This window comes from Copadichromis virginalis, linkage group LG7 (genome assembly GCF_057382275.1).
Source record: "Copadichromis virginalis isolate Kocher_CV1m ecotype Utaka linkage group LG7, C_Virginalis_male_GT1.1, whole genome shotgun sequence".
Classification (NCBI taxonomy): Eukaryota; Metazoa; Chordata; class Actinopteri; order Cichliformes; family Cichlidae; genus Copadichromis; species Copadichromis virginalis.
This window is the reverse complement of record NC_140624.1, coordinates 36,271,948-36,299,350: the sequence shown is the minus strand read 5'-3', so window position 1 is coordinate 36,299,350 and position 27,403 is coordinate 36,271,948. Positions and strand designations below refer to the sequence as shown.

Here is a 27,403-nt window from a genome sequence, read left to right as displayed (position 1 = left end):
AATTTTGAAAACTATGCAGCCCATTCAGCAACTGAAGAATTTGAAAGTAAATTAAAACAAAATATAATTTTGCATTAAATAAAAAAGAAACTAGCAAGCTAACTTCTTGTTAACTTCTAACTCCGTTAAATTTAATAAATTCTGTTTTCATGGATCCCTGGCCTGTTAAACTTAATTGTTACACCTGGTAAAGCAGCAACGCTGATCATTTTATTAAAGGTGAAAGAATTTAGATGGTTTTTAACTCTCAGTGATGCTGCAGTGTTCGTTTGACTTTGGGACCTGAAACAGACGGAGTTTTGGACCCAGATTACTCCGCGAGGTTCCTGACTACAATAGCCGTAATGCTCCGTAGTGGTGTGCGATACTGCATATTTTGGTATTGAGCCGATACCAAGTAAATACGGACCTGTATCGCCGATACCAATACCAATACTTTTCAATAAATAAAGTGGGTGTGTTCTTGAATTGCTAAATCTCAATTAATTTTCATGACCTTCAGTGTTTTTTGTGTTTCCTTTTTATTATTAAATAGTTAAAACCCAGGACATAATTTAGACAAAGTTTATAATTGACCCTGTGCACGAGAAAATGCTAACTTCTAAATCATGTCCAAAACTCGAAAAATGGAAAGGTCGTGTTAAGTTACAAAGAGCAGAAGGTGGGAACACTCACCACTGTTGTGTCATAAAAAATCTAATGATCAATTTTGATGTTTAAAGCGTTTAGATCGATCAGTTGTTTACATCACTCAACACAAGCAGAACTGCATTACTGCATGCAGAAGACACATCATCCACATTCAGAAGCACATCTCTGTATAGTGTCAGTTATTATGATTTAAACAGGCAGCATTCAAACTACAGGTGAAGAATAGTCAAACCAGATGTTTCTCCCATTATGTCGATATCAGCTAGTCAAGTACACACCTACACAGCATGTTAACAAACCGTGAAAAAAGCCACACAAAAAATGAATGATTGCTGGTAACGGTTTCTATACATTAGTATTTACGAAGGGTATGTTGTGACTTACCTTCAAAATTACAGCGGTCCCTCGCTAATAACGCGGTTCACCTTTCACCTCGCTGTTTCACGGATTTTTTAGTGCAAGTTTGCATGCTTTTTTTTACGTCACATTGTTTCCTGCGTCCTGATCGCTGCAGACGATCTCCTCCGTGACGTCTCTCCTGTACAGTACAGAATCGCTGCATCGATCGCTAGCGGTGTGACTCTGAAGTGCAGTACTGTATGTCCACGAAACGTTTTGCACCGTCAAAAAATAAAATTGGCTACTTGATTTCACCTATCCCTGGTTATTTCTAGAACATAACACCCGCGATAAACGAGGGACAGCTGAGAAATATAACATTTGAATCCCTTTTCTCTTTTTCTCTGAGTCGCGGGGGAAAAATATCGACAAGTCGATGAACATCATTTACAGATATATTGGGTAAATGCCCAAGACATCGATAGAAATGTAAATCGCCACTTGATTCATTCATTTGCTTAACTTGTTTTGGACCGTAAACAGGGCGCAAATAGGACACCGGAAACAAAGCTCCCCACAGGAGTTTCCGCACCGGAAGTAGCATATGCTAACGTGCACATAGTCAATATGCTTACCTCCATCAGATTTGAAGAATACCAGATGAAAAAGAGGATCACAAATGAACCTTAACAGCCTTTCATATCACAGTTTATGGACACTTGTGCCGGACAGTACAGCATGACTCATCCACAGCAGAACGCTATCACGAATGCATTATTAAGTGACTTGATTATTGGTTGCAACCTGCCCCTTTGAATTTCAACCAGCATTCACTGTGTGCTTCCCCACTGAGCAAGGTGAGGAACATGATGATGATGGTGATCATCTTGACGACCCAGAGCTCTGGCATGACTTAACCTTGAAAGATCAGGAAACAGTAGGTGCTGCTATGGCAAAGACACAGCGCCTGCAGTGTTTTGCGCACACACTTCAGCTGGTGGTGAAAGATGGTTTGTCAGAGACCAAAGTGGCATCTCCTTCACTTTCAAAGTTATCTAAGCTCAGCTCTCTACTGCACACAAGCACAACATTCAAAGATGTGTTTGAAGCTGAATTTGGTGAACAGAAAGCGATCCCTGCTGCTGTAATCACAAGATGGAATTCAACACGGAGACAAGTGAAGGCAGTTATCCAATGTGAACATCTAAAACTCTGTGCTGTTCTTGAAATGGCTGGGCACAAGGAGTTATTATTCACAACACGAGAGTGGAACCTGTTGAAGGAGATGGTGGACATCTTGAAGCCTTTTGGAGAAGCAACAGATTTGACACAAGGTGAGAAAATAGTCACGATTAGTGCTGTTGTTCCATCCGTGCTGTCCCTCAATCACCACCTTGAGAAAGTGAAGCCTCAAGTCCGTTTCCTGAAAGGTCTGGTCAGGAGCCTTCAAGCATCTTTGAACAAAAGATTTCTTGGAATCTTTATCAATGTGCGAATGGCTAGAGCAGAAGATGGGATCACTGCCCCCTTTTCAGATCCAGTGTACCTTAAAGCAGCTGCTTTGGATCCAGCATTTTCTCTGTTGTGGGTGGAACACCATGTGTTGGGCAGTGTGACATAAAGACAGAGGTGACACAGAAAGTTAAAGGTAAAGATTGAATATAGTTTATATTTTTTCTGTATTTTTTTGTCTAAAATTGTAATAAAGGCTCTTTTGCTGTTGTTAATTTGTTTTGCCAGATCTGATCCTGCAAGATGCGGCAGATCCTGCAAAGTCAGAGCAACCTGTCACTCCTGGTGAGGAACACCAAGAGGCCTGTGAAGATGGAGGACTCTTTGCTGCTTACTGTAAGAGGCAGAAGAAGGATGTGGGGAAGAGTCCAGCTCTACAGCTAAGTCACTACCTGGATATTGCTGATGGACAGAACGCCCTCTTGTTCTGGGCAATGAACATGCAGACTCTTCCTTCTCTGTTTCATGTGGCCACCAGAGTTTTGGTAGTACCTGCATGTAGTGCTCCTGTGGAGCTAGTTTTCAGCTATGGTGGCATCATTCTACGGCCTCATCGTGCACAAATGACTGACAGACTTTTGGCCAATTCGGTCTTTTGGAAATGCAATGCAGAATAGTTAATAGTTAACTGAAATAGTTAAAGTGCACATTCTTGCACATTCTTGTTCATTGTTCATATATGTATATATATATATATATATATATATATATATATATATATATATGTATATGTATATATATATATATATATATATATATATATATATATATATATATATATATATATATATATATTAGATGAGAGAGAGAGGACAAGCTAATCACACTGCACTAAATTTTTACTGCGATGGTTCATTGTTTTGTACATAAGGAAATCTGCTTCTGCTTTTGCATTTTTCACTGAATGTTTGTTCTGTGAATTTGTAATTTAGAGGAAGACTGTTCTTCCAGCAAAGTTTAATTGACCTGTACAAGGTGCAATTTCAGAATTTGTTTGTGCATATTTTGTAAGTTACTTGTTTCATCAGGTGATGAGATAAATACAGATTTAAAAAAAAAGAGAGAACACATGGTCTATTATTTACACCTAACATATAACTGCAACATTGTTTTTACAAAAAAGACTTGAAAGGACTTGAAATTCAAAGTTTCGGACTTGGGACTTGACTTGAAAGTTGTCTGTCTTGACTTATGACTTGACTCTGACTTGCTTGACTTTACTTGAGACTTGACTTGTGACTTGAGGATAAAGACTTGAGACTTACTTGAGACTTGCAAAACAATGACTTGGTCCCACCTCTGGAAATTTGTATTGTCAAGGCTCCCAAATATGCTATGTCATTTCGTATATTAGATGGGAATCTGTGAGGACTGAGTAGGAACAAAGGCCCACCAACCAATACTAACAAGATCTAAGTTGTCACATATAATATAATTTGTTTTCTTGTAGTTAGTTTTAACTATAGGATCAGATCAGTGATATTTTGATTAAATCTAAAATCTTTATCATAGATGATCATCTTTAAATTATTTTCCCCAAGTCTTGGCAATGAGAGAACGTGAAAAATAATTGTTCTAAATTGCATGCATCATAAACTATTTCAGTTTATTCTTTTTTCAAAAAGCTTTTCTTCAAACTAGAACTTAACTACTGTTAAGATTGTTTGTAGCGTTGGGTCTCATCACCAGTGACGCCTCACTCAGAGGGTTAACTTGACTTTTGACATGATTCTTATTACAAAGGCCACTAGAGGGCGTTTACAGCACACGAGTCTAATCATGTTTCAGATAACATTGTAGAATCCTGCCAATATAACATTTAAGTATAAATAAATTATTATTAATAAAAACATATTTAATGTTAATTATAATACACTCATACACTGGCACACATCAATTTACATAACAGAGGGGGAGATACTTTGTCTCTTGTCTTGTAGTCATGAAACATACATATATATGTACATATATGTATGTGTGTGTGTGTGTGTGTGTGTGTGTGTGTGTGTGTGTAATTTTCTCATCTACACGCCAAACATAAAAAAGAATTGAAGGATTTAATGTTAAACATTAGTCCTCAAGAGAGAAAGTCGATTTCACTATGAAATGGCCATCCCACTTCTGCGTTTATGTACACTGTAGTCGGCCCGGGTGTGGCTTAAAAAAAAATGTTGGTCTGTGTCCAAAGTGCCCGGTGTTCGTTATAAAGTGACCGTGACAGTCTGCAAGTTAGAGACTCAGACATGTCCAACGCGAAGGCAGCTGCCGTCATCGGGCTGGGAGTGGGTGCAATGCTTATCACACAAGGTGGAGATCCGCTGGGCTCTGTGGGCAGCTGGTACCCGATATGGAGCGAAATGGGCTTACGCTGTGCCCCAGCCCGGGCCTTCTTTTGCTTCTCCGTCGGTGTTCTTTTCTTCGCTATAGGCTGGCTGTACCGGCAGCTCTTCAGTCCTCTGGAACTGCTCAGGTCGCCCGAAGACGTGGGATACGTCGAGGAGGACGGTCGCACCAAAGCGCAGGCAGCCAACGACGCCAGGCGCAGGAGGAAAATCGGGGAGCTCCCACCGGTTTACCCAAACGGCTGGTACCGAGTCCTGGACTCACACATGCTGCAGAGGGGCGAGGTCAAAAGTGTGTCTATTCTAGGTACGATGCATAGTGGTGGTTGGATCACTGCTCTTAACAGGGAATAACAGAAGAAACACAGTTACGTTACAGTATATGGTGTGCAAATGCTAAGTAAAAGAAACAAAAAGCACCAGCAAAAAATAAATAAATCAGATGCTGGTATACGGGCAGGCTGACTAGACAACGTGTTTATTAACAGAGTTGCAGCAAGTTAAAGAGTCATTTAAAGCTGTAAACTTAAAATTAGGCTATATATGTGTTCAATAAAAGTTTGGGGGATATTAAATGTGTGCTAGCAGCTTACTTTGGACTTTGGAAATTGGACAATGATGTAATGACCCTTCGTGACTGTTAAAGTTTAACTCAAAGTTTGATTGAGTGATTAGACTGAGCTTTGTAGGCTTATATGTAGGCTTATTTTTACAGGTGTTTATTCGGCTATGCATGCCTTTCAACAATATCAGAAATTCCATCTGCAGGGCTTTTCCACATAATTTATGGCTGACATAATTTTAATAATGGATAGTTGTTAATGGTTAGTTATTTTTGTCAAAACTGCATTTTTGAATGAGTAAACAAATTGCTGGTTGTTTTCTGGGTGCATGGTGAAAGTGTGGGGTACAGTATGGGGTAAAGTATAAATGCACCAAATTCAGTTTGCCCCCATCATGAGGGATAAGCTGAATTTCTTTTCAAGCAGTCAGGTAAGTGTTACAAGTGCCCGACACAGAATTATTTAAACTTTCATTCTCAGGTGTGTAAAAGAATAAGTGTGATACTTATTGAAGCACAGCAAGTAACATTATTGTCAGACCTTTTAGTTGTTTGCCACCTTTCCAGCAACCCAGATGTTTGCTATCTCATCCAGGTAGGACTGTTGCCAAGACAGACGAAACAAGCTCACATTACAATATTTTTGGAATTCAGGGAATGTAAAAGCATTTCAACACGTTGGCCAGGCCTTTGTTAAGAAAACGGTTGTGCATTATGGTGCTTAGTAACATTTTTTCTTTTACACAAAGGTTCAAGCTTCACCTGCATGTTTGGTTTGAAGGCGCCTTGGAGACACAGTGTTGCCATTACTGATGTTAATTACTTCACGGCAACATTAGTGCTTTGAAATAAGAGCTAGTTTCTTCATTAATTAATGCGTTAATAATTTTCTTGATTAGAGAATTAGAGAAGAAAACTTTAATGAATGCACATTTTCTAGAGCCTTAGGTTTGTTTTATAATTGTTTTTTATCATTCTGGTAACTTGCAAGAACTCTTCATTTGAATATCTAGTGTTTATTCTTTTTCTAATCCAACACTTGTTTATTATTACATCACATTTTATTATTAAGATCTGTCTTTAATGATAAGGTTTGATGTGTGAGCACTAGCTGACCCCTTTGATCTCCTGCATCAGGTTTTTCTGTGATCAACAACAAGACGGTCTCATCACTGATGGCCTAAAGTTTATGTGTATTGATTCAACCGCTGATGTGTTTCACTTACAGATTTGTGCTTCTCATGTTGATATGTGGTGGGACTGTTTGATCTCTTCAGAGAGTTTCTTTGAGTTTGAGTTCAAAAGGGTTTCAAAGAGCCTGTCGGGCTTTTTAGGTTTCTGTCACATAGCTTTCAGTAAATGACAAACAAACAGTGTATGAGAGGATTTCACACCTGGAAAAGATATCCACCGGTAAAAAGTGAGACTTGCTCTTGTGGATTCAGCTCACAGTTGTAAATAACAGTCACCTTTTCATCAATTGCTCTTTAAGTGAGTTACACAAGTTAGCAACATACTGTAATCCTGTGTTCCTGCCCTGTCTGCAACACCCTTCATAAAGGAAAAGCAAACATCATCGAACAACAGTTGAGTTAGGCTGTTGTGCTACAAAAGTCTCCACCAACTGACTTCACCAAATACAACCTTTCACGTCAGTATACATTTTATTGGATCTTACAATCAGAGTTAGCAAAGCAATCTACTGGTCTTCACATCAAGGTGGAGCTGTAGTTTATTAATGCAATCTTCATTAATGTTCGTGGAGACCTTTTCATTTGTTTGTTCGTTCTGTATTTATAGAACGACTCATTTACTAGATCATTGCATTTTTAGATTTGTATGAGGGTTTGGCATTGTAGAAATACACCGTGCTCAAGGGCTAGGTATGTCCCAGGCCTGCGTGAGTGTGAAGGCAGGCGGACTGAGATGAACAAAAGAAAGCTATTTATTAAAGGCTGATGGCAGGATTGAACAAATGCAAAACACAGAGTACAAAGGAAACTGAAAACTACAACAACTTGAAACCTAAACGTGGAAACACACTAAGGCCAAGAAAACAATGAAGCTAGGAAACAAAGAGGGAGGAATAAAGCTGGAATCTCATATTTAAATGAGATTCAGATTTATTTCTCCCTCTAGAAACTAGAAAGTAAAAAAAAAAAATCAGCACCATAACAAAGCCACGTTATAGCAGCTACTATTTTCATTTCACGCCAATTTGAAACACCACCTGATATCAACCACCACAGACATTTTATACATTCCAATGCTGTCTGCTGTGATTTAACTAATCCCCTTACATCTGTTATATTTATCCTTTGTAAACATGTTTTATCAGAAGAGAGTGTCGCCTCTAGTTGAACTGCACCCAAAAGTGAACTGACATCATAGTTTCTATGACTGGCACTCTGTATATGTTTATGGGACTAGTAACTAAAAGGGATACCATAACACCAATATCAGAAATGATCAAACACGTTGTGACTGTGCAATTATTTTTTAACCCTGTCCATAACAGAGAATCACGTTACAAACTACAAGATGCATTTCCATCGCATTAGCTTGTATTGCTAGAATACTTAAATCCCAAGTCAATTTGCTGAACCAACTTAAATGCATTGCATTGCTAAAAAGATCATTAGAATTAATCCAGGTAAAGCACAAATTTGAAAAAGTTGTTGCACAAAAACAAAACGAAAATAACTGAGTTGAATGGCATTCCTTCAAAAAAGGGAATGAACTTTTATGTTTCACTGGAAAATACATGAAAACAATCATGACAGTTGAAAATAAAAATAAAACATTTTAAACTGTATAGTATAGTAAAAAAAGGCAATATTTTTAAAAACAGTATTTTGAAAAAATTTTGTTTTGAAAACACACATTGAAAGCTCACATGTCATAAGGAGCTCCATATTTTGATATTTGAATGATATAACTATAGCTTCAGATATGCTGATTCCCTAAAGCTGCCTTGAGGTTTATTTTGAAAATATTTCATTTCATTTGATTAACTGGGTGCCTTTATTTCGAAAAACAAACAACAACAACCAACACTATCTGGTACATTTAAATCATCTTTAAAAAACAAAAACACATTTTTTTCATGTCTATAACATAAGAAAAAGAAGCAATTGCAAGGTTGCAAGGTTTGCAAACATAAAGATATCAAAAAGCTGGAGGTAACGAGTGAAAGAGGCTTTGAAGAGAATTTGGAAAGTATATATGCTAAAAAAAGATAAGCAATTGAAAGGTTTTGTAGCTAAAAGTTTTCTCAAGTAGATGCATGTTGACTGATTGGTTTTTCTACACGTTGGGAATCTTACTGTGAGTACAAGTGTGGCAGGTTATTAGACCTCCTACACACTGCAAGTGTGATGCAGAGCAGTGGTTGCCAATTTGAGAAGTTGCCAGAAACCCACCAGGGTGTGTCAGCATGTTGGAAAACATAATAAGAAGCATACAGATTGTTTTTCTCTAGATAACATACACATTTCTCTACCCATAATTCACACTGGATATATTTTATTTTTCTAACTTCTCTTTTCCGCTTTCTTCCTCACTATATCTTCTAGGTTCAGTTCTCCCTGTAGCCCCTGACATTTTACTCCCCCAAATTCTTTTGACCCAAAAAAAGATTGGCACCCATTCAGGATCTGCATCCTGCTGTGTCTCCCTCCTAACTTTTCTCTGCAGTAATGCATTCACATATTAAATTCTGCTGAGTGTGTCTTTTCCACCGTGCAGTTCTCTGTAGTGTCGTTAAATTCTGCTCTCCCAACAGTCTGGGGGCAGCAGTGCAGTGCTGTGTCACCCTTCATCTGGATTATTTGGTGTCTCAGATTCTTTTAGTACCCTGACTAATCACTAGTAGAGCTTGCTCAGCTGTCACTCTATACTACAGTTGCTCAGCTTGCACCAACCTGAGTGCTGTCTGAGCACGACAGAGCGAAAGCTCAGCTAAAAATCCAGCAAAGACAGTAGGAAGAGATCTTCTGATCTTGTGTCAATTTAGACATGCACCACAGGAAGCACTTTCCAAGAAGACCTCCACTAGGAACGCCATTTGACCATAATAGGTGTGCACCGTTCCATTTAAAATTTTGTGCCGCAGTAATTCTGATGCAACTGCATTTGATTTTGTTTCAACAAACAAAATAAAGCTCATCAGAATCATTTCAAAGATCATACAAATCTTCTATGGGTGGCATTAATTGTTAATGGAATAATTTAAGAAACACAAAGTTGTGCATTATAAAATGTAAAATCTGGCATAATAATTACTAATTCTGTGTATGGGTTGGGTTGTTTCTTGGAAAATTTGTGTGTTTCTTCGTTAATAAGTGCTGTCTATAATTAGCTATATTGCTCCAAGTAGGGCACTAAGGAACATACTAAGAAGCGGGGAAAAGGGAATATGCTGCAAAGAATGCACGTTTGTTTTTCCTTTCTCTTGAACTGTACAATAAATATGCAAACACTGGTCTGGTTTGGATAAAACTGTACAAAAACTACAGTTTGCACAGTACTGTTATCCACTATGGCCCATTAGTGACAGTTCACAAACCCAGTATTAAAACCTTTCTCTGCTTATAATCATAGGTGAGCAGGTGGCAGTGTTTCGGGGCCACGATGGAAAGGCCTATGTGGTGGATGCCTACTGCCCTCACCTGGGTGCCAACCTTGCTGTGGGTGGACGGGTGTTTGGGAACTGCATCGAGTGTCCATTTCATGGATGGCAGTTTCAGGGGGATAATGGTGTATGTGTGAAGATTCCCTATGCAGAAAAAGGTATTATAATATTGTTATGTCACAGTTCTAAGTAACCTTGAATGTTTGGATAATATGCTCGCTAAGAAACAAAAATCACTATTTTAGAAAACCTACATAAAGAAAGCAAGTTACTGAACATTTCATTGCGATTTGTAATGAGAAGACATTTAAAGCCTTCATAAATATTAGGTCCAAATCTGAAACTGATGGCAGTTTAATCTTCAGATGTGCATGAATATGCTTAGCCAATGGCTTAAAATATTATATAAACTTAGAAGTAAACAGACCAGGGTCAGATGTTATTGGTCAGTTATTAGTTATTGGATTGGATTGGTTATGATTATTGGTTATTGGATGTTATTGGTCAGATGTTAACTGACATGGGTGTAGGGCTGCTCGATTATGGCAAAAATGATAATCACGATTATTTTCACTGAAATTGAGATCACGATTATTTGACGATATTTATTTCGTCCGCCAGAGCTTATATTATTTTTTTACATGCTGTAGTGCCATTTGTGGGAGCATTTCAAGTTGCTATACATCAATACAACTGTTATAGCCCATATTTTAAAAATGTGTATGCATTAAGTCCATAGTAACTACATTAATTGCAAAAAAGTGCAATAAACTACAAAAAAATTGAAAATCGTTTTTGTTTTTACATATATTTCTACTTGGAGAAATTTAAGAGGTTTATCCCTCAAAACTTTAAATACAAAAAAGTTGCAAAAAATAGTTTACAACAACAGGAAATTTATTTTGAGTGTCTTCATAGTTTTATTTTTGGAGATACAGCAATTTTTATATACTGCAGGAAAAACAAAAAAACAATCCTATGATGCAAATTTGCAAAGAATGTGCATGTGCATCAAAATAAACTATTTCCAGCAGTGCAATTCGAGTTCTAAGGCCTACAAGTAAAAAACTACATTTTCCGCAAAAACGACGTCACTTGCGATAGTTCGCGTTGGCGTCTTGTTCAATGTGGGAAGTTCATGATCGGATCGTCAAAGCGTGTTTCTGGAATATTATGTTTTTGTTCCTGCAAGCTCTTTTTATGCAATTTTTGCAAAGCTATATGTGGAAGGAAACCGTGACCGAGGACAAGCTGATGGCATAAGAAGTACGTACAACTCCTCTGGTTTCATATGGAAAAAAATTTATTGTGCTAGCTTAGCGTTCAGGTTCTACAGGGATTTAAAAATAGTTACAAAAAATGAGCATGCTGCTCTGACCGGCTTTAAAGGTTTAACAATAACAATGTATTGAATAATGACTTTAAAAAATAATATAAAATAGTGTGCAAATACTGATAACAGCGCAAATGTTTGCAATATAAGAAATAAATGAAAAATGTGAACTTTGCAGTGTTGCTCTGTGGTGCAGCTACGACACCATAGCAAAGTTTACACACTGTGTCTACTTGATCCACGTCCGACTCCGCGAAGCCATAATGTTTCCACACCACTTAAGTTTTTTTTTTTTTACCTCTCTTTTCAACCAACGGCAGTCCACTCCTCTCCAAATAACTTCTGCTTAGCTTTCCGAGCTTCCCTCGGGTCCTCTTAATTGTTGTGACGCGTGTTCGAAATGCAGAGCAGTGCGCTTGATTTGCCACATGGAGCAGCGCGAGAGTAAAGCATGAGGGAGGGGCTAATAATCGGCTCAGTCATTTTTAATGATCGTTGAAAGCCCAGATCGTAATCGTGATTAAAATTCAATTAATTGAGCAGCCCTACATGGGTGTACAGAATAGAGTAAATCCTGATTAACCCTCTACTGCATAGCGTTGCCCTGAGGCAACAAACCACATTTACATGCCTTACGGTGGCCCTTCAAAAAAAAAAAACAACTTATTTTTTTTCAAACAATGCTACCAGGCACATCTCTTTCCAAGAAAATGATGAGTTGAAGGAGGTGTGACTTTGATTTGGGGGGGTAGGGCCCCTTTCTGCAAGCTGCACTACATGAGAGACATCTCCATTAGGAGGCAAGATAAAGATCACTATTTTACATGTTTATAGTGAAATAAATGTATATTAAAATATACTTGTATGTGCATGAATATGTTAAGAAGCATATTTGATTGTTTGTTCTACTTTTTTAAATCTATTTATACTGTAAAACTGTTCATTTTCATTCGTTGCCTCAAGGCAACACTGCGCAGTTAGCCCAATTTTTTTCAGGCAATATAATGCATTTGGATATGTGTGTAGAGATGTGTTTGTGTGCATTTATATGATCATAGTCAATGTTTTTTACTTTACAATCTACTCATAATTACAGGACATGGATGTAAAAACTTTTTATGCAAGGAAACCAAGGGAATGTGCACTTTCTGTCCTCAGAAAGTGAGGACAGTGAGCTTTCAGGGAGTGACAGTGAAGTAGAGGAGTGGATCCCTGAATGAGGTTTGAGGGACACTTAGGAGCTCAGGGGTCAGTGGTCAGTTGGTAAAGTAACTGTCTGTGTGTGTGTTAGTGCCCACATAGTAAGCAGGTCTGGCCAGGATCTGGTATCAAGCCGGCACTTTGAGTAATCTGGGAGAGTAGAAAAGCGCTACATAAAAATCAGTCCATTCACTATCTGAACAGAGTTTCGGCATGTTACTTTTGCACTGTTTTGCATGTTCTGGCACATGTTGTTATTGCATGGCTTGATTAAGGTACACATTATGCTGACATCTGGGGCCAGAGCTGAAACCGTTCTGGGCCAGCACAGGGCCAGCAGTGTGTCTACAACTGGCCCGTGGCTGCACATCACCTACAGATGGCCCACATACCGCAATGAATAACGGCCCTTTGGTGGCCCAGATCAGGTTTGCCAGAGGTAATCCACACATGGGCCAGCACAGAACGACCAGGGTGTCTGAAACTGGCCTTGTGCTGGCCCATGTGTGGGCCACCTCTGGCAAACTAGGTCTGGGCCACCAAAGGGCCGTCATTCTTTGCGGTATGTGGGCCATGTGTAAGCATATTGTGTGGGCCTGATCCCTGCCATACCAATATTGCTGTGTGGGTGTCAGTGTGTGTGGTCATGTATTACTTATTGTTGTGGGGACACAAATTTGTTTACACACTCATATTGTGAGGTCTCGCCTACTTTATGGGGACAAATTGCAAGGTAAATCATTCAATTTTAGGGTGAAGGCTTGAGTCAGGGTTAGGGTAAGGTTCAGGCAGGGACTTGTGATGGGTAGAGTCAGGATAAGTGTCCAGGAAATTAATGTAAGTTAATGTAACGTCCCCAAAAGTGATGGAAACACAACGTGTGTGCGCGCGCGCACGTGCATGGGGTTAGGGTCAAATGTTGGATGTATTTTGGTGTTTTATTGTTTTGTGAAATGTTTACATTGTTTATTTATGTGTTCATCCTTGTTGTACTAATACAACTTATTATAGAATAACTTGGCATTTTACTACCTTTGTTGCACAGTGTTGCCTTGAAGCAACAAACTAATATCTGTTTGGGGGGGGCAGGGTGTCAAATTTTATGATTGATATATTATTAGGGATCCTAAATCTCTTCCAAAATAGGGAGAAATATTTTTTCCCCCAAAATTAAAAAGTCATGCAGTAGAGGGTTAAAGGGGTTGTGATTTAGTCTGGGGTTTCATTTGTCCATCAGTGCCTGATTTTGCCAGCGTGCGCAGCTGGCCCAGCTGTGAGGTCAACAAGCAAATCTTGGTTTGGTTTCACTGTGATGGAGAAGGACCTCAGTGGATTGTCCCTGAGCAGCCGGAGATCACAAATGATGAGTGGGTCTATCGGGGGAGAACTGAGCATTTTATTAATGCTCATATACAGGTATGGTTCATACATCTGAGTGGAAATGTATGGAAACTTGTATCTTCTCTTGTATCTTCTCTGTTTGTCACCTATTAGAGATAGGTGACAAAAAGATATAAAGATATTAAAAATATAATGACATAATGTTTTTCAGTGGCAGAAGCAAGCTTCCATAAGGAATTCCAAGTCACTCTATAAATAAAATGTATGTTGTGACAAAAAACTAATCTATCTTCTAATGATTTGTATGTCAGTAGTGTACACTGTCTTTAGGGTAGTGTTTCTATATCCATCCGTACATCAGTTACCTTCAATTTAGCATCAGTTTCCTTTTCATGGTCACTCCTCACACACTGCAATGAACCATGCATTGTTGATATTTATTCAGATTGGTTCTGATCAGAAGCAAAGCTACAAGCTTTTCATCTCCCTAAAACAACACTTGTGCTAATACTAAGATATCTCTAGAGTATACTAAGGTGTCACGATCCTGGGTCTTATGACCCAGCGTTTTGGGTTTTAGTTCATTTTGATGTTTATAGTGTATGTTTAAGCTCATTAGGTTTTCTATGTTCATTTGCTTATTATATTCCCCTTGTGTTTTCAACCCTTGTGTTAAGTCTCCCTTATCCTTTATGTGTTTCACGTCTGTTTCTTATGTTGTTAAGTTCATGTAGTCATGTCAGTGTTTCATTGTTTCCTATTTTATTTTGAAAGAGGTCCTGTGCTTCTGTGTTTTGTTTTACTCTTCCCCTGTGGCGTCATTATGTCTACTGTGCCTTTCTGTCCCATGTTTCACGTCTCTATGGCTGTGTCCCAATTCAGGGTCTGCACGCTTGAAGTACGCGCACTACGCGTACTACGTACAGTGCGTACTATAAGTACGAGTAGTGCGGAAGTGAGAGGCTTGTGAAATGGGACGGTCTGGCCTTCGTTGCGCTGTTCAGGTTGCCTAGCAACCATGATACTAACCGCAAGAAACGCAAGATAGTATGACATAAATGAAGGAGAAAAAATGTTTTGTTGGTGATTCATTTTTGTCATGACATAACTTTGATTAGTTGAGTATCTGAGGCTGAGACCACGGGACTGTAAAACATGATTGTTGGGCTTCATTTCTGTACTGAACAGTCAGTTCAAGAGTAGTTAGTAAATAACAATTAGCTCTTGTTGTTCATGAGACTAAAGTCATCTCACTGTGGTAATGTAAATATAATATGACCAATATTATAGTATTGTCACATTATTATGATATATATATATATATATATATATATATATATATATACAACACTAGAGGCCAACTCCAAGCCCATAGCACAAGTCACCATCAAGTGCGGGATCTACCAAGGAGATGCTTTGTCCCCACTGCTGTTCTGCATAGGCCTGAACCCCCTCAGTGAGATCATTAACAAGACTGGCTACGGATACCGACTACAGAACGGAGCAGTTGTCAGCCACCTCCTGTACATGGATGACATCAAGCTGTATGCCAAGAGTGAACGAGACATCGATTCACTGATCCACACTACCAGGCTATACAGCAATGACATTGGAATGTCATTCGGACTGGAGAAGTGTAGTCGGATGGTAACAAAGAGAGGGAAGGTAGTCAGAACTGAGGGGATTGAACTACCAGAAGGCAACATTGCAGACATAGAGGACAGTTACAAGTACTTGGGGATCCCACAGGCGAATGGGAACCATGAAGAGGCCGCTAGAAAAGCTGCAACCACCAAGTACCTGCAGAGGGTCAGGCAAGTCCTGAGGAGTCAGCTGAATGGTAAGAACAAGATCCGGGCCATCAACACGTACGCCCTGCCCGTGATCAGGTACCCTGCTGGGGTAATAGGCTGGCCAAAGGAGGAGATAGAAGCCACTGACATAAAGACAAGAAAGCTCCTTACCATGCATGGAGGGTTTCACCCCAAATCCAGCACCCTGAGGCTGTACGCTAAGCGGAAGGAAGGGGGCCGGGGACTGGTGAGTGTCAGCACCACAGTCCAGGATGAGACAACGAACATCCAAGAATACATTAGGAAGATGGCCCCAACTGACCGAGTGCTCAGTGAATACCTCAGGCAGCAGAAACCCAAGAAAGAGGAGGGAGACGAGGAGCCATCATGGAAGGACAGGCCCCTGCACGGTATGTACCATCGGCAGATAGAGGAGGTGGCTGATATCCAGAAATCCTACCAGTGGCTGGACAAAGCTGGACTGAAAGACAGCACAGAGGCACTAATCATGGCAGCACAAGAACAAGCTTTGAGCACAAGATCCATAGAGGCTGGGGTCTATCACACCAGGCAAGACCCCAGGTGCAGGCTGTGTAAAGATGCCCCAGAGACAATCCAGCACATAACAGCAGGGTGCAAGATGCTAGCAGGCAAGGCATACATGGAACGCCATAACCAAGTGGCCGGCATAGTGTACAGGAACATCTGTGCCGAGTATAACCTGGAAGTCCCGAGGTCAAAATGGGAGATGCCCCCAAGGGTGGTGGAGAATGACCGAGCTAAGATCCTGTGGGACTTCCAGATACAGACGGACAAAATGGTGGTGGCTAACCAACCGGACATAGTGGTGGTAGACAAACAGAAGAAGATGGCCGTAGTGATCGATGTAGCGGTTCCGAATGACAGCAATATCAGGAAGAAGGAACACGAGAAGCTGGAGAAATACCAAGGGCTCAGAGAAGAGCTCGAGAGGATGTGGAGGGTGAAGGTAACGGTGGTCCCCGTGGTAATCGGAGCACTAGGTGCGGTGACTCCCAAGCTAGGCGAGTGGCTCCAGCGGATCCCAGGAACAACATCGGAGATCTCTGTCCAGAAGAGCGCAGTCCTGGGAACAGCTAAGATACTGCGCAGGACCCTCAAGCTCCCAGGCCTCTGGTAGAGGACCCGAGCTTGAAGGATAAACCGCCTGCAGGGGCGTGCTGGGTGTTTTTTTTTTTTATATATATATATATATATATATATATACATATGTAGAGGCTGAAAGTACAAACATCACTAATGTCACATAACTTTGCCGACATGTGGGCAACAGCAATGTTTTAATGTTCTTCGTTATTAAACATTCGCACATAAATAAGTGACGTCATATTGAGTACTTACTATTGACAGTTCACTCTTAGGCCGCTCCCTTCTGCCGTATTTTGCGGCAAAATTATCCACACCCACCGCCGCGCTATGAATTGTGGGATATATGGGACCACGAAGCGTGCACCGGACCACACTTGATATTTGGGGAAATCGACGGCGCATTTGAAGTATGCATTTGAAGTACACTTCGAATTGGGACAGCCGTCATTGCGTGGCGGTGACGTAATCACACTTAAAATGCGTACTTCAAGCGTGCAGACCCTGAATTGGGACACAGCCGTTGTTCTGTCTCCACAGTCGGCTAAGTTTACATGTTTTGAGTTCAGTCAGTGTGTTTCCTTTTTTACTTTTACAGTCTGTCCTATGTTAATGTTTCTAGTTTTGCTTCCCTTGTCTCATCCTGCGTAATTACTCCCAGCTGTGCTCTCCTCCTGTGGCTCATTATTTAAGCCCTGTGTTTTGTCAGTGTTACGTACTCCATCATAGCTGTGTTAGTCGCCCTGTGTTTTCATGTATGATTTAGTTGTAGTTTTCCCAATTTCTATTTGTTCTTTGTTTCCTTTCCAAGCCTGCAATAAAGCAGTGTTTTGAGTTCATTTTTGTCTCAGTGAGTTTTGCATTTGGGTCCTTCTCTTGCCTGCACACAGCCAAAACATGACAGCAAGGCATTTATGCATTTCATGCAGTATAGTCAATACATGTTCTTTCTTGCAATCTTTGAATATATTTAAGGGACTTTACATGTATCTTAGAAATCAACAGACAGAAACAATATACCACATGCTAGCATTTTATTTTTTTTGCTAATAACTAGTTGTCTTCTCTTCTGTGTAGGAGATTCCAGAAAATGCAGCGGACATAGCTCACTTGTCGCACCTTCACACTCCAAGCATGCTCAGTGGAGCAGATCTACGTTACACCAATAGCAAAATCTGGGAATTTGTGCAACATGACTGGAAGGTAAACTGGAAACACTAAACTAAATTTGATGTTCCCGTTATCCACTAAGGTGAATATGTTCGCTGTTATACCTGCAACTTTTGATTTTGACACTGTTTTTCACTGTGTGTCTTGAAGGTTGACTGGAAACCAGAGTCAGAGCCTAACAAGCATTGTTCTCAGATGTTTGTGAAACATGCACTTAGAGTGTTTGGATGCCACTGGCCTCTTCTGGATGTTTCTGTTGTGGCGAGACAGGTACAGTACACCAGGAATGCCATTTTTTAAACAATTCCCTATGATTGATTGTACATTAAACTGGCACAAATCACTGGTCTTGTCTATAAATTTTATTCAAACTAGATATAACCAAAATAAATCATGCTAGATCTGTAAGCGTCCTTTTAAATTGGATGAGAAGTACATTTCAACAATAAACATTATGTTTCACAGTGCAGTAACAGTACAGTTTGCTGTCGGCATTGTAACAAAACCGGGTTTGACAAAGCTTCCTGTAATCTCTAATGTCGAACATCACTGGCCTGATCAGCCTGAGAAAAATGGTCGTTTTTGCTTAAGCAAAAAACACAGCACAGTGTGACTTTTTGCCTTGCTGCGTGAGTAAAAAAATGATATGCAAGTGTAGCCTGAAACCACTAATTTCCCTAGGTTAACCACAAGGCTGCAGAGGGAGCTGGATCATTTACACGCAACACAAATGTTGGAAGCAGGATATGTTTACTGTGGCCAGCAGTGGGAGATCGGCAGCAATATAATATGAGAGGCAGGCATTATTGAGCTTAACCATGCATGTAAATGTGTTTTTCAAGCATTAATTTCTCATGAACAGACTGATGCTTTTTTGGCATTTAATTATCTGGAAATAAGGCTTGATGTTAAATGATGCAAAATACATTTTTACTACAGTAACTGCTAGTGAATCTGACTAAATGAATGAACCCTAAGTGTATAGATATGCTTATCAGGAAAAGTTGAAAACTTTAAATTGTGCTAATATTACATGTTTATCTTTCAGGTTGGCCCAGGAATAGTATTTCTGCTGTTTGACCAAACTTTCTTGGGCCGGGGTGTAATCATGCATTGTGTGACTCCTGTGGAGCCTCTGTTGCAGTGTGTCACTCACACCATTTTCTATCAGTCTAATATCCCACCTGTGGTGCCCAAGTTCATCCTCAAAGTGGAGTGCATTCAGGTGCAGTACCATTATCTTTTATGATAACTATAACACAGGCTTGTTTACATATAATTTATGCTGCCATCATTTGACCCTTATCTATCTATCTGATAAATGGATTGGCTCTTATATGGCACTTTTCTGTTGTACTTGAGAACTCATTGAGGCTCATTTGCCCTTTAACACAAGCACTTGTTTCTATGTCAAAGTTCTTTCTATCTTACATTCATACTCCAATGAACACATCAGGAATAACATAGGTTTTAGCATTTTACTTTGGCAGGCAGACTGGAGCAACCAGGGATTCAACCACCAACCTTACAAATAGTAGATGAACTGCTCTAACTCACTAAGTTTAAGGCAGTATCATATAATGGCTTTTGCTGAAAGGCAAGCAAAGAAGATGATCCCCTCCCCCAAAATAGACACAAAACAAAACAGATCCAACACTGTTCCACTAACATGACAGATTGGAGCTGATTAAAACATATAGGATTTTTAATGATTTTGTCCTGGATGACTTTTATTATCTTCTATATCTTGCTGCACTGAGCCTTAATATCTTCAACTTTCCTCTACGTCACACATGTTAGCCAAAGTGATAAGAGACAACTTACCTGCACTTTGATTGCTTAGTAGCAAATGTTCCCTCTTGTTTTCACATGTGTGTGGACATGTGTATAATAATGTATAAGAACTAATAACTGATCTCACATCAGTGAAATGCAGCTCCTATCTCAGCTTCCCCAGCTGCAGTCTTTGATACTGGGTTACAAATCCCCCTGTGAAAATGACAGAAACTATATTTAAGTTGAGCTTCCAGAGACAGTAGGTACTTTTGGCCAAAAGATGGCAGTAACTTACAGGATGGATGCAAACAAGGAACGATTCTTTATAGGACCAAATACTAAATTGTAAGGTGAGAGATCGCTTTCCTTTTAGTTCACTTTTATTGTCCATTTTCTAGATTTCACTTGGCAAGCACTGCTTGCCTTGCATGCCCCACTTACTCTCATCTAACACCCATAGTTTGTTCAAACAAGGGTTTCCCCCCCATCTTTTAGTCAATGGGTGGGCTATTATTCACTGGTTTGTTCCATCACATTTAAACTTTTGTTGTTTATCTTTCATTTCATATATCGAAACTGCAATTTATTGCTATTTATTAGTGAGATATACCCCAGTGCTGCTCTAACTTGGAGAGATCACTGTGCACATTAACCTCCCACTCTGCCTTTGATTAAATTCAGCCTCCACATTATCACGAGAAGTAACACCACAGTCACGGATAAGGTGTGAATAATCCTCATTAAACCTGATAATTAGCTTGGTGATAAAGACACATAGTTGCACTTTAACAAGAAATAATAGTAGGCTCAAAATACTTTGGGAAAAGTTGTCTGGTTCTTAAAATGTCTAGACTTGTCCTCCATTAAGATTTTCTAAAAATATTCAGACAAAATACTTTGATTAGCTAGATACATAGTTTAATTAAAAACAAACACAAGATAAAGGAAGATGATTGCACAGTTTCATGTTCCAAGCTTATGTTTTTAGATTAAATTTTTTTTTCTCCACTTGGTATTGACAGCAGTGGAAGGGCGTTCTCACTGAAATGTCAGCAGCTGACGGAGTTACTATGGAGTGACATTTAATGAGCAGCACTTCACAAAGAAACCCCTGCTGATAAAGTATTGTAATTTAATGCAAAAAGACACCAGTATAGTTTTCATTATTTAATTCTTGTTATACTTCAGTGAAAATCTGTTCCTTTACAAATTGTATTCAGCTGGGCTGCTTCATTATCATCAAGGACAAGTTGGATATTGTTAAAAATAAAAATGTTTGAAGTAGGCTTAAAACTTTTACTGTATAAAAATCTTATAATTATGTTTGATATTTAGTGCTGTCCCGTGACTCTCTCTTGTTTTTGTTTTGTCTTCAGTTTGAGCGTGATGTGATGATCTGGAACAATAAGAAGTATGTCTCCAAGCCTCTTCTTGTAAAGGAAGATTCAGCCATCCAAAAACACAGGCGCTGGTTCAGTCAGTTCTACAGTGAGAACAGCCCACGGCTGCAGTACCAGCGTGACAAGTTGGACTTTTGACCTCCCCGAACCACAAGAGGAGATTTAAGCAGAGATTATCAGGTCAGAGTACATTAATCTGACGCTTTGGACGAAGGCGTTCACCAATCATTTGTATTTGTTGCTGATGAAAAGGGGAGCCAAGAAGCCTGGCAAGTTTAAGCAATTTAGATATGCATTTTTTTGTAAAGGACTCAAACCTTGTCTTGTTAAAGACCTCTTTTTGGGGTATTTTTGATGTGTGTAATTTTACTTTCCAGCCTTATAAAATGCCTGAAGTGCCACTGAGATTTCACAAACATCTAAACAACCAATACCCTGACACCAGAAATCCCCTATTGACTGTTTGATTGTCAAAACTGTTTTACTCTGCACCAGGCCAACTATCTATAACATAAACTGTGAAACATATACATAGATATCCCAATATTTGCTCTTGACTAAGGGACTTTCTCTATTTTGTTGTTTTTTAGTCTGCCTGTAGTTTGAGATCATAGGAAAGGCTTCCTTCTTCTGCCTCAGAATGCAGTTATTACTTCTTCTCCCCTGTTATGCTCTTATGCCTCACACTGTAAATTTACATCTTTAATGTGTACTCAACCTTGGCTGTGTTTGACCTGCAGGTGTAAGAGCAGGCGTGTTTGTTTTTTAAATGATTTCTCAGGTTACTCAGCAGCCAGCTGACAACAGTCTCTTTGTTTCAGTGGTGTGACACGACAACTTAAAAGGACCATGCAACAATTTTTAAGTCTTATTTTATTTTATTTTATTTTATTTTTCAACCAAGAGGAAGCCTCTGAAGTTGGAGACGAAGGCAATGCAATGTGTCAACAACTGCAATACCTCTAGTGGCCACTTGAGGCTGGCTCCAAACATAATTCAATCCCTACAGACTCCTGTGTTGAAACCTTGTTTACAGCCTGATTAAAAAAAAAAAAAGGTTTCTGCCTTTATTTTGTAGCACTTTAAGGTGTGTGCATTACACCTGTGTTGTCCATAGAAGCAACTTGCTAACCAACCTTGCTAGCATTAGCATTAAACTGAACTATCAGAGGTTCGATGAGATGACTCGAATTAGCTAAGGTGAAGCCAGGTAGACATCTAGCAGTTATGGTCACCTGTGTTCGCATAACATTAAGCCTCAGAACAAAAATATTTGCACCCTCCATACAGTTGTCATTAAGATGAATATTTGATAGAGACCAAAATAAAATTTAGCAACAGGCCAAAAGTATGTGTCATAAATCCAGGCATTTTAGCTTCAATGTCTATGGGAATCTATTTATTTTTGGAGCTCAGAATTGCAGGTTTTTACATTTTGTTCTACATTTCTTTGTCTTGGAAGCTGCTGCTTGAAAACAAATCAGTTTTTGGTCTGTGTGCTATTTCCCTTCAAAACAACACTACTTGCTCTGGCTACATATTTGCACAGTTTTCCAAGGTACTGCTTGTCCTGCTTAGTAGGACCCATGTCATCATCTGCTTGTTGGTTGTATGGCTACAAATGATTCTTTATGACTCCAGTTTTGTGAAATATTATGTCATTCATATGATGACTTGGTTCCCATAAACATCTGAGAAAACCTTACACCTACTAAATGCTCGTGCCAGAACTGCTGCTTGTTGTTTATTCCTGGACAGTTAGCATGCAGTCATTTTTTTCAGTGAGAGAGAAGAGGACAACAAACAGCTGTTAGACAAACACACGGAGGTGAAATGGAGCTCTGCAAGCAGCTCTGACCTTTTCCACCTACATGTGCTCATGTGATTCTTTGTTGATATGCAAATCATGATTATAGCAGGCATTGAAATATTCATTGTTTTTTTTTAAGAAAATAATTGTTCATATATATAATGCATTGCAAATGATGAAGTGATCATATCGGTGTGATTTGATAATTGCAATTTATAATGCACTGTCACAAATGCTTGCTGCTGCACATTTGTTTTAATGTGATAAGACACTGATGCTCAATTAAATTTAGGATATTTTTTAAGATTGTGAAAGCAGATAGCTCTAATACATAGAATGCTAATATTTATACTTATATTATATTATTATTATTATATTATATAGAATATTACACTTGGGTGTTTAATTAATCTGGGCATATGTTCCCAATGTAATCACTGATGACTGCAGTACTGTGAGGAGTCTTTACTACACACTATGGTGTTTAACTGTATAAAGGTTATAATAATGTCTTATTGCATTTGCCGATGTGGCTTTCTGCACTTTTAATTTCTGTTGGATTGCATTAGATGAGAGAAGACACATTTCAAAGCAAACAAGCAGCAATGTTAAAGCACAATAGTTGTTAAAATATCAGATAAACTGCTTCCTACCTTCTCAGTTTTAACATGTGCTTTGTGCCTGTCTAATCTGCAGATGTGATGTTTGTATCAATATGAAGAATAAATCTGTCCCTTATGCTCTAATGTGCTTACTCATGCATTTGTGAACCGGCAAAAGCTTTCAGTTGCAGTGAATATGTTAGTATGTTAAATTGAGCATAATGCTGAAATGTTCACTGTTCTTCTTGGCCAGTGGCACTTCTCTGAGGTGCACATTATTTCTTAGCACTCCTTATCTGCGAATGTACTTTTCTTATCTCAGTTAGAGGTGGGAAAACTGTGTTGCTCTCCTTATACTAAAGCATTACATCAGTAATTGGCCCGCTTAGTGCAGGAAGAAAGTAGACTTGCCATAGTCGACTTTGTGCTAGAGCTGTGTTGCCTGTATTAAAATCTTATTAATGAAGGATGGCTGAAGCAAAAGTGTTTGACACTGAGGAGGAAGGTGTTATTACACTGGAAGAAGATCAACAGTCATCTACAGAGGAAGCTTATTTCAGAGAAGTATACAAATCCAACGGAGAAAAAACAGAAGATGTAAGCGACTCAGTGATAAAGCCTCTGCTTGGGTACAAACATCAGGACAGCAGTGACAAGAATCACAAAGCAGGCGCACAAACAGCGACAGATGGGACTGACCAAAAGACATCTGTTCCACAAGAGCTGGAATTGGCTGGCAGGGATCAGCCAGGCTGCAGTGAAAGTGTCAGGAGTTTGTGCAGTGACAGCAGTCGGCACGAGTGCCCCATCTGCAGCGAGCTGTTCGACTCGCGCGGCGATCACAGTGTCACCTTACTCAACTGCAACCACAAAATATGTCACCGCTGTACAGATGCCATCATGAGCCGGGCCAAGGACACCAGCCGGCTTCAGTGCCCCTTCTGTCGACAGACCACCCCTTTCCCTGAGTGGGAGATTTGGAGACTTCAGGAGGAGTCTTACAGTCACGGCACATATGAACCCGGACCGGCCCTCAGCATCAGTTCAGGTCCTGAACTTCAGCCTGCGCCAGCACCACTGTTATGTTGTTTCACTCTGGAGAGGCAGCTGGAGGCTGACACATGCAGAAATATATGCGGATACTGCTGTAACCCTTCCTGTCTGGTTGAAGTACTGAGAGCCAGGTACTTCCTGTGCTTCCTGCTCCTCCTACTGGTAATGCTGGGCTGTTTTCTGTACATGGTCCTCCCACTTAAAATGCTGTCCATATTTTAGATGAATGAGTTCTAAGTGTGACCTGGCAGTGAGATATTTCTCATGCGCTTTGATTGACATTTGAAATATATTCCTCTGGCTTTTCCCACATTAACGAGGGAGCATGGACATTTATCTTTTCTTCTCCAGATTTCAGATGTCACCTGTTCCTGTTGATTGATAAACCTCACTTATTGTCTTCAAATTCATGGTGCACAGCTCTTTATTCTAAATAGATTTCCAATTTATAGATGGCACAAGTTCACTTGACTCCTAAATAATGTCAACTGGAGGTCTGCATGAAGAATTACGTTTTACCACTGTAATAGTTCATCTCAGCTTGTCAACCTCCTGACTCTTGTTTTCTTTGAAGAGTGACACAGCTTTGCAGGATTTGGTGCTACAGATAACAGAGGTTTGACTTTGAATCAAAACTCCTATCTTATCTTTCTGGGTCTCATATTGACCTATTTCTCATTACAACATCTAGGATGTTCTGTGCTGTTACTGCTGCATATTATTAGCAACAAAAAACCCAGCTTGATCTCCTTTCCAACTGCACATGAAGGAAACCTGTCCCTACAATTTAAGCCTGTTTTTCTTTTCTTTTTATTATTATGCTTTGTAGTAGATGTACTTGCACTCAAAGATTTGTTTCTATGTATCTGTGGAAAATGTATGTATTATCTTGATTTTTCAAGTGAACTGTTAAAAAACAAAATAAAACCTTGCAGCAGTCGGTGTTTCAAACATCAGTTGTGATGTGCAAAAGTTTGTCCACCCAACTTTGGTTTTTTTAAACTTTGTACTTTTATCCTAACATTTTTTTTATCTTCCCTATCGTGTCCTGACTTTCACAGTTTCCATTACCTGGTATTTTTTCATAACATTTCAAACAGTGGAAAATGTCAGGCTGCCTCCTGAAATGGCTTTGACCCACTGAAACATGGACAGAGGGCATCTGGGGGTGTGCTGTAATGGACTGGACTGGCAGTTAAATGGAGCTTTTCTACGGTCACCACTCAAAGTAATCTAGACTACAAGCCTCATTCGATCATAGATTCATAAAGTGCTTTATTCTGTACACTTTAAGCACTTTGTCTGCCTCATATTCATGGGCACTGATGTAATGAAATGTGTAGAAGCTGGACAATTTTTGAGTCCTGTGAGTTCCCACATGGGACCAGTTGAAGAAAAACATGTTCTGCCCCAGAAGCAGGACCAGTGCTTTAGGATCTTTGTCACCACTCTGTCATATTCCTCAAAATGTTGCTCGACATTTTAAAGACGTTTTTACAGTGTGATTGGCTCATAAACTGTGTATAAAAGCTTGATGTTCCCTCTAAATCATAAAGGCAATGGCAAAGTGATTCCTTTGGTTGCAAAAAGGAAAGCAGTTTATAGATGTTTATGGAAAATTGTCCCTTCTGCTGAATAAATGTGTGATTTTATTGAAAAATGATCATTTTAGGTTATGAATTCAGTTTCTAGCTTCAAGTCTTAATTAATACAGCACGAATTTCATTTTCAAAATTATGGTACCGTATAAAGTAAATTAAATGTAGGTTATGTTTTGGAGCTACAATGTGATCAAGCATGTAATTGTGCTGTTTTTCAGTCAGATTCCCCTCTTACAAAACAGAAAAAAACTAAATTATAAGAGCTTAAATGCTCAGCTCAAGGTTTCAAAACAGGACTCACAAACCAGTAAGCACTGGCTATTTCAGATTTGTGCATGCAGTCTTTGGCTGGGCTGCAGGAGGTTGAAAGGAGTCCTTGTCATGTGGGAAGATACTTGTTATGCAGTAATTTTTAGGTGGGTGGCACATCAATAAGATTTGGCCATGATTACAAATTGCTATCCTCTTTGGGTGTCAGCCAAAATACAGTTCTCAAATTATGTCAAATGTTATAAAAAGCTACTTTCGGCTACTCCTTTTAATCATAAGGGCTTTACCACAATGGATATCTTGACAGATAGTGTCACCTGCTTCAAAATGTATTATCATGTAATAAAGTTTTCCCTTGATTGATGTGTTTTTCCTTATAATTTACATGAAATAGCATATCTCTTTCTTCTCTTGAGTCTGTAATAACATGAATGCTTGTTTTCCTTATCCCGATTCTCTCCTGACTTGGTGGACTGTCTCCGTTTTAGAATCACAAATTTGGAGCAAGCAGGCCTCTCTAATGTGTAACAAAAACATTGATCCATATCGATCCAACTCTGAGCCCTCACACAGGGCTTTGCAGCATGTTAGGAGCAGAGCTGGAATCTAAAATTCGTAAGAGTCTCTGTGTTCTCTGCAGCATCAATGCTTCAGCTCGGCATCAGGACAAGCGAGCGAGCACCGAGTGGGCTCACACATCTATAATTTATGCAAGGACTTCACACTACATGAGAAACGCATCAGATAGGCAAGCATCCATCTGCAGATGACTCATTTAGGCGACCCATTTCAAAGGCCTCACTGGCTCTGTTTATATCAAAGAAACATCAGAGCAGGACCTATTTCACGTCTCGCTTCAATCAGATAATGTGGGCGCCATATTAAAAGCG

At 39.5% G+C, this 27,403-nt stretch overlaps 1 protein-coding gene and 1 pseudogene across 2 annotated transcripts; both read left to right on the top strand.

Moving 5' to 3' along the window:
• The first annotated feature begins 1,708 nt into the window (after positions 1–1,708).
• Positions 1,709–3,119, top strand: LOC146705536 (zinc finger BED domain-containing protein 4-like; annotated as a pseudogene).
• A 1,515-nt stretch (positions 3,120–4,634) lies between these two features.
• On the top strand, positions 4,635–24,055 carry LOC146705535 (cholesterol 7-desaturase nvd). Of its 2 annotated transcripts, XM_085463235.1 has the most exons (7): positions 4,641–5,151; positions 10,009–10,197; positions 13,810–13,988; positions 17,909–18,034; positions 18,152–18,271; positions 19,050–19,226; positions 21,154–24,055. In XM_085463235.1, the coding sequence occupies exons 1-7, from the start codon at positions 4,746–4,748 to the stop codon at positions 21,313–21,315; spliced, it is 1,359 nt and encodes a 452-aa protein (XP_085319361.1). In that variant the 5' UTR covers positions 4,641–4,745; the 3' UTR covers positions 21,316–24,055. The 2 variants fall into 2 exon arrangements, with proteins under 2 accessions (XP_085319362.1, XP_085319361.1); XM_085463236.1 differs by lacking the exons at positions 19,050–19,226; positions 21,154–24,055 and adding an exon at positions 18,683–18,880 and having other exon boundaries at positions 4,635–5,151.
• The last annotated feature ends 3,348 nt before the right edge of the window (positions 24,056–27,403 follow it).

Excerpts from the sequence above, each read along its gene's own strand:
- LOC146705535 (XM_085463235.1), top strand. The coding sequence starts at position 4,746 with ATGTCCAACGCGAAGGCAGCTGCCGTCATCGGGCTGGGAGTGGGTGCA. Across the intron at positions 13,989-17,908 it reads TTATTAATGCTCATATACAG|GAGATTCCAGAAAATGCAGC; the intron begins GTATGGTTCATA and ends TCTTCTGTGTAG. Across the intron at positions 18,035-18,151 it reads TTGTGCAACATGACTGGAAG|GTTGACTGGAAACCAGAGTC; the intron begins GTAAACTGGAAA and ends TGTGTCTTGAAG.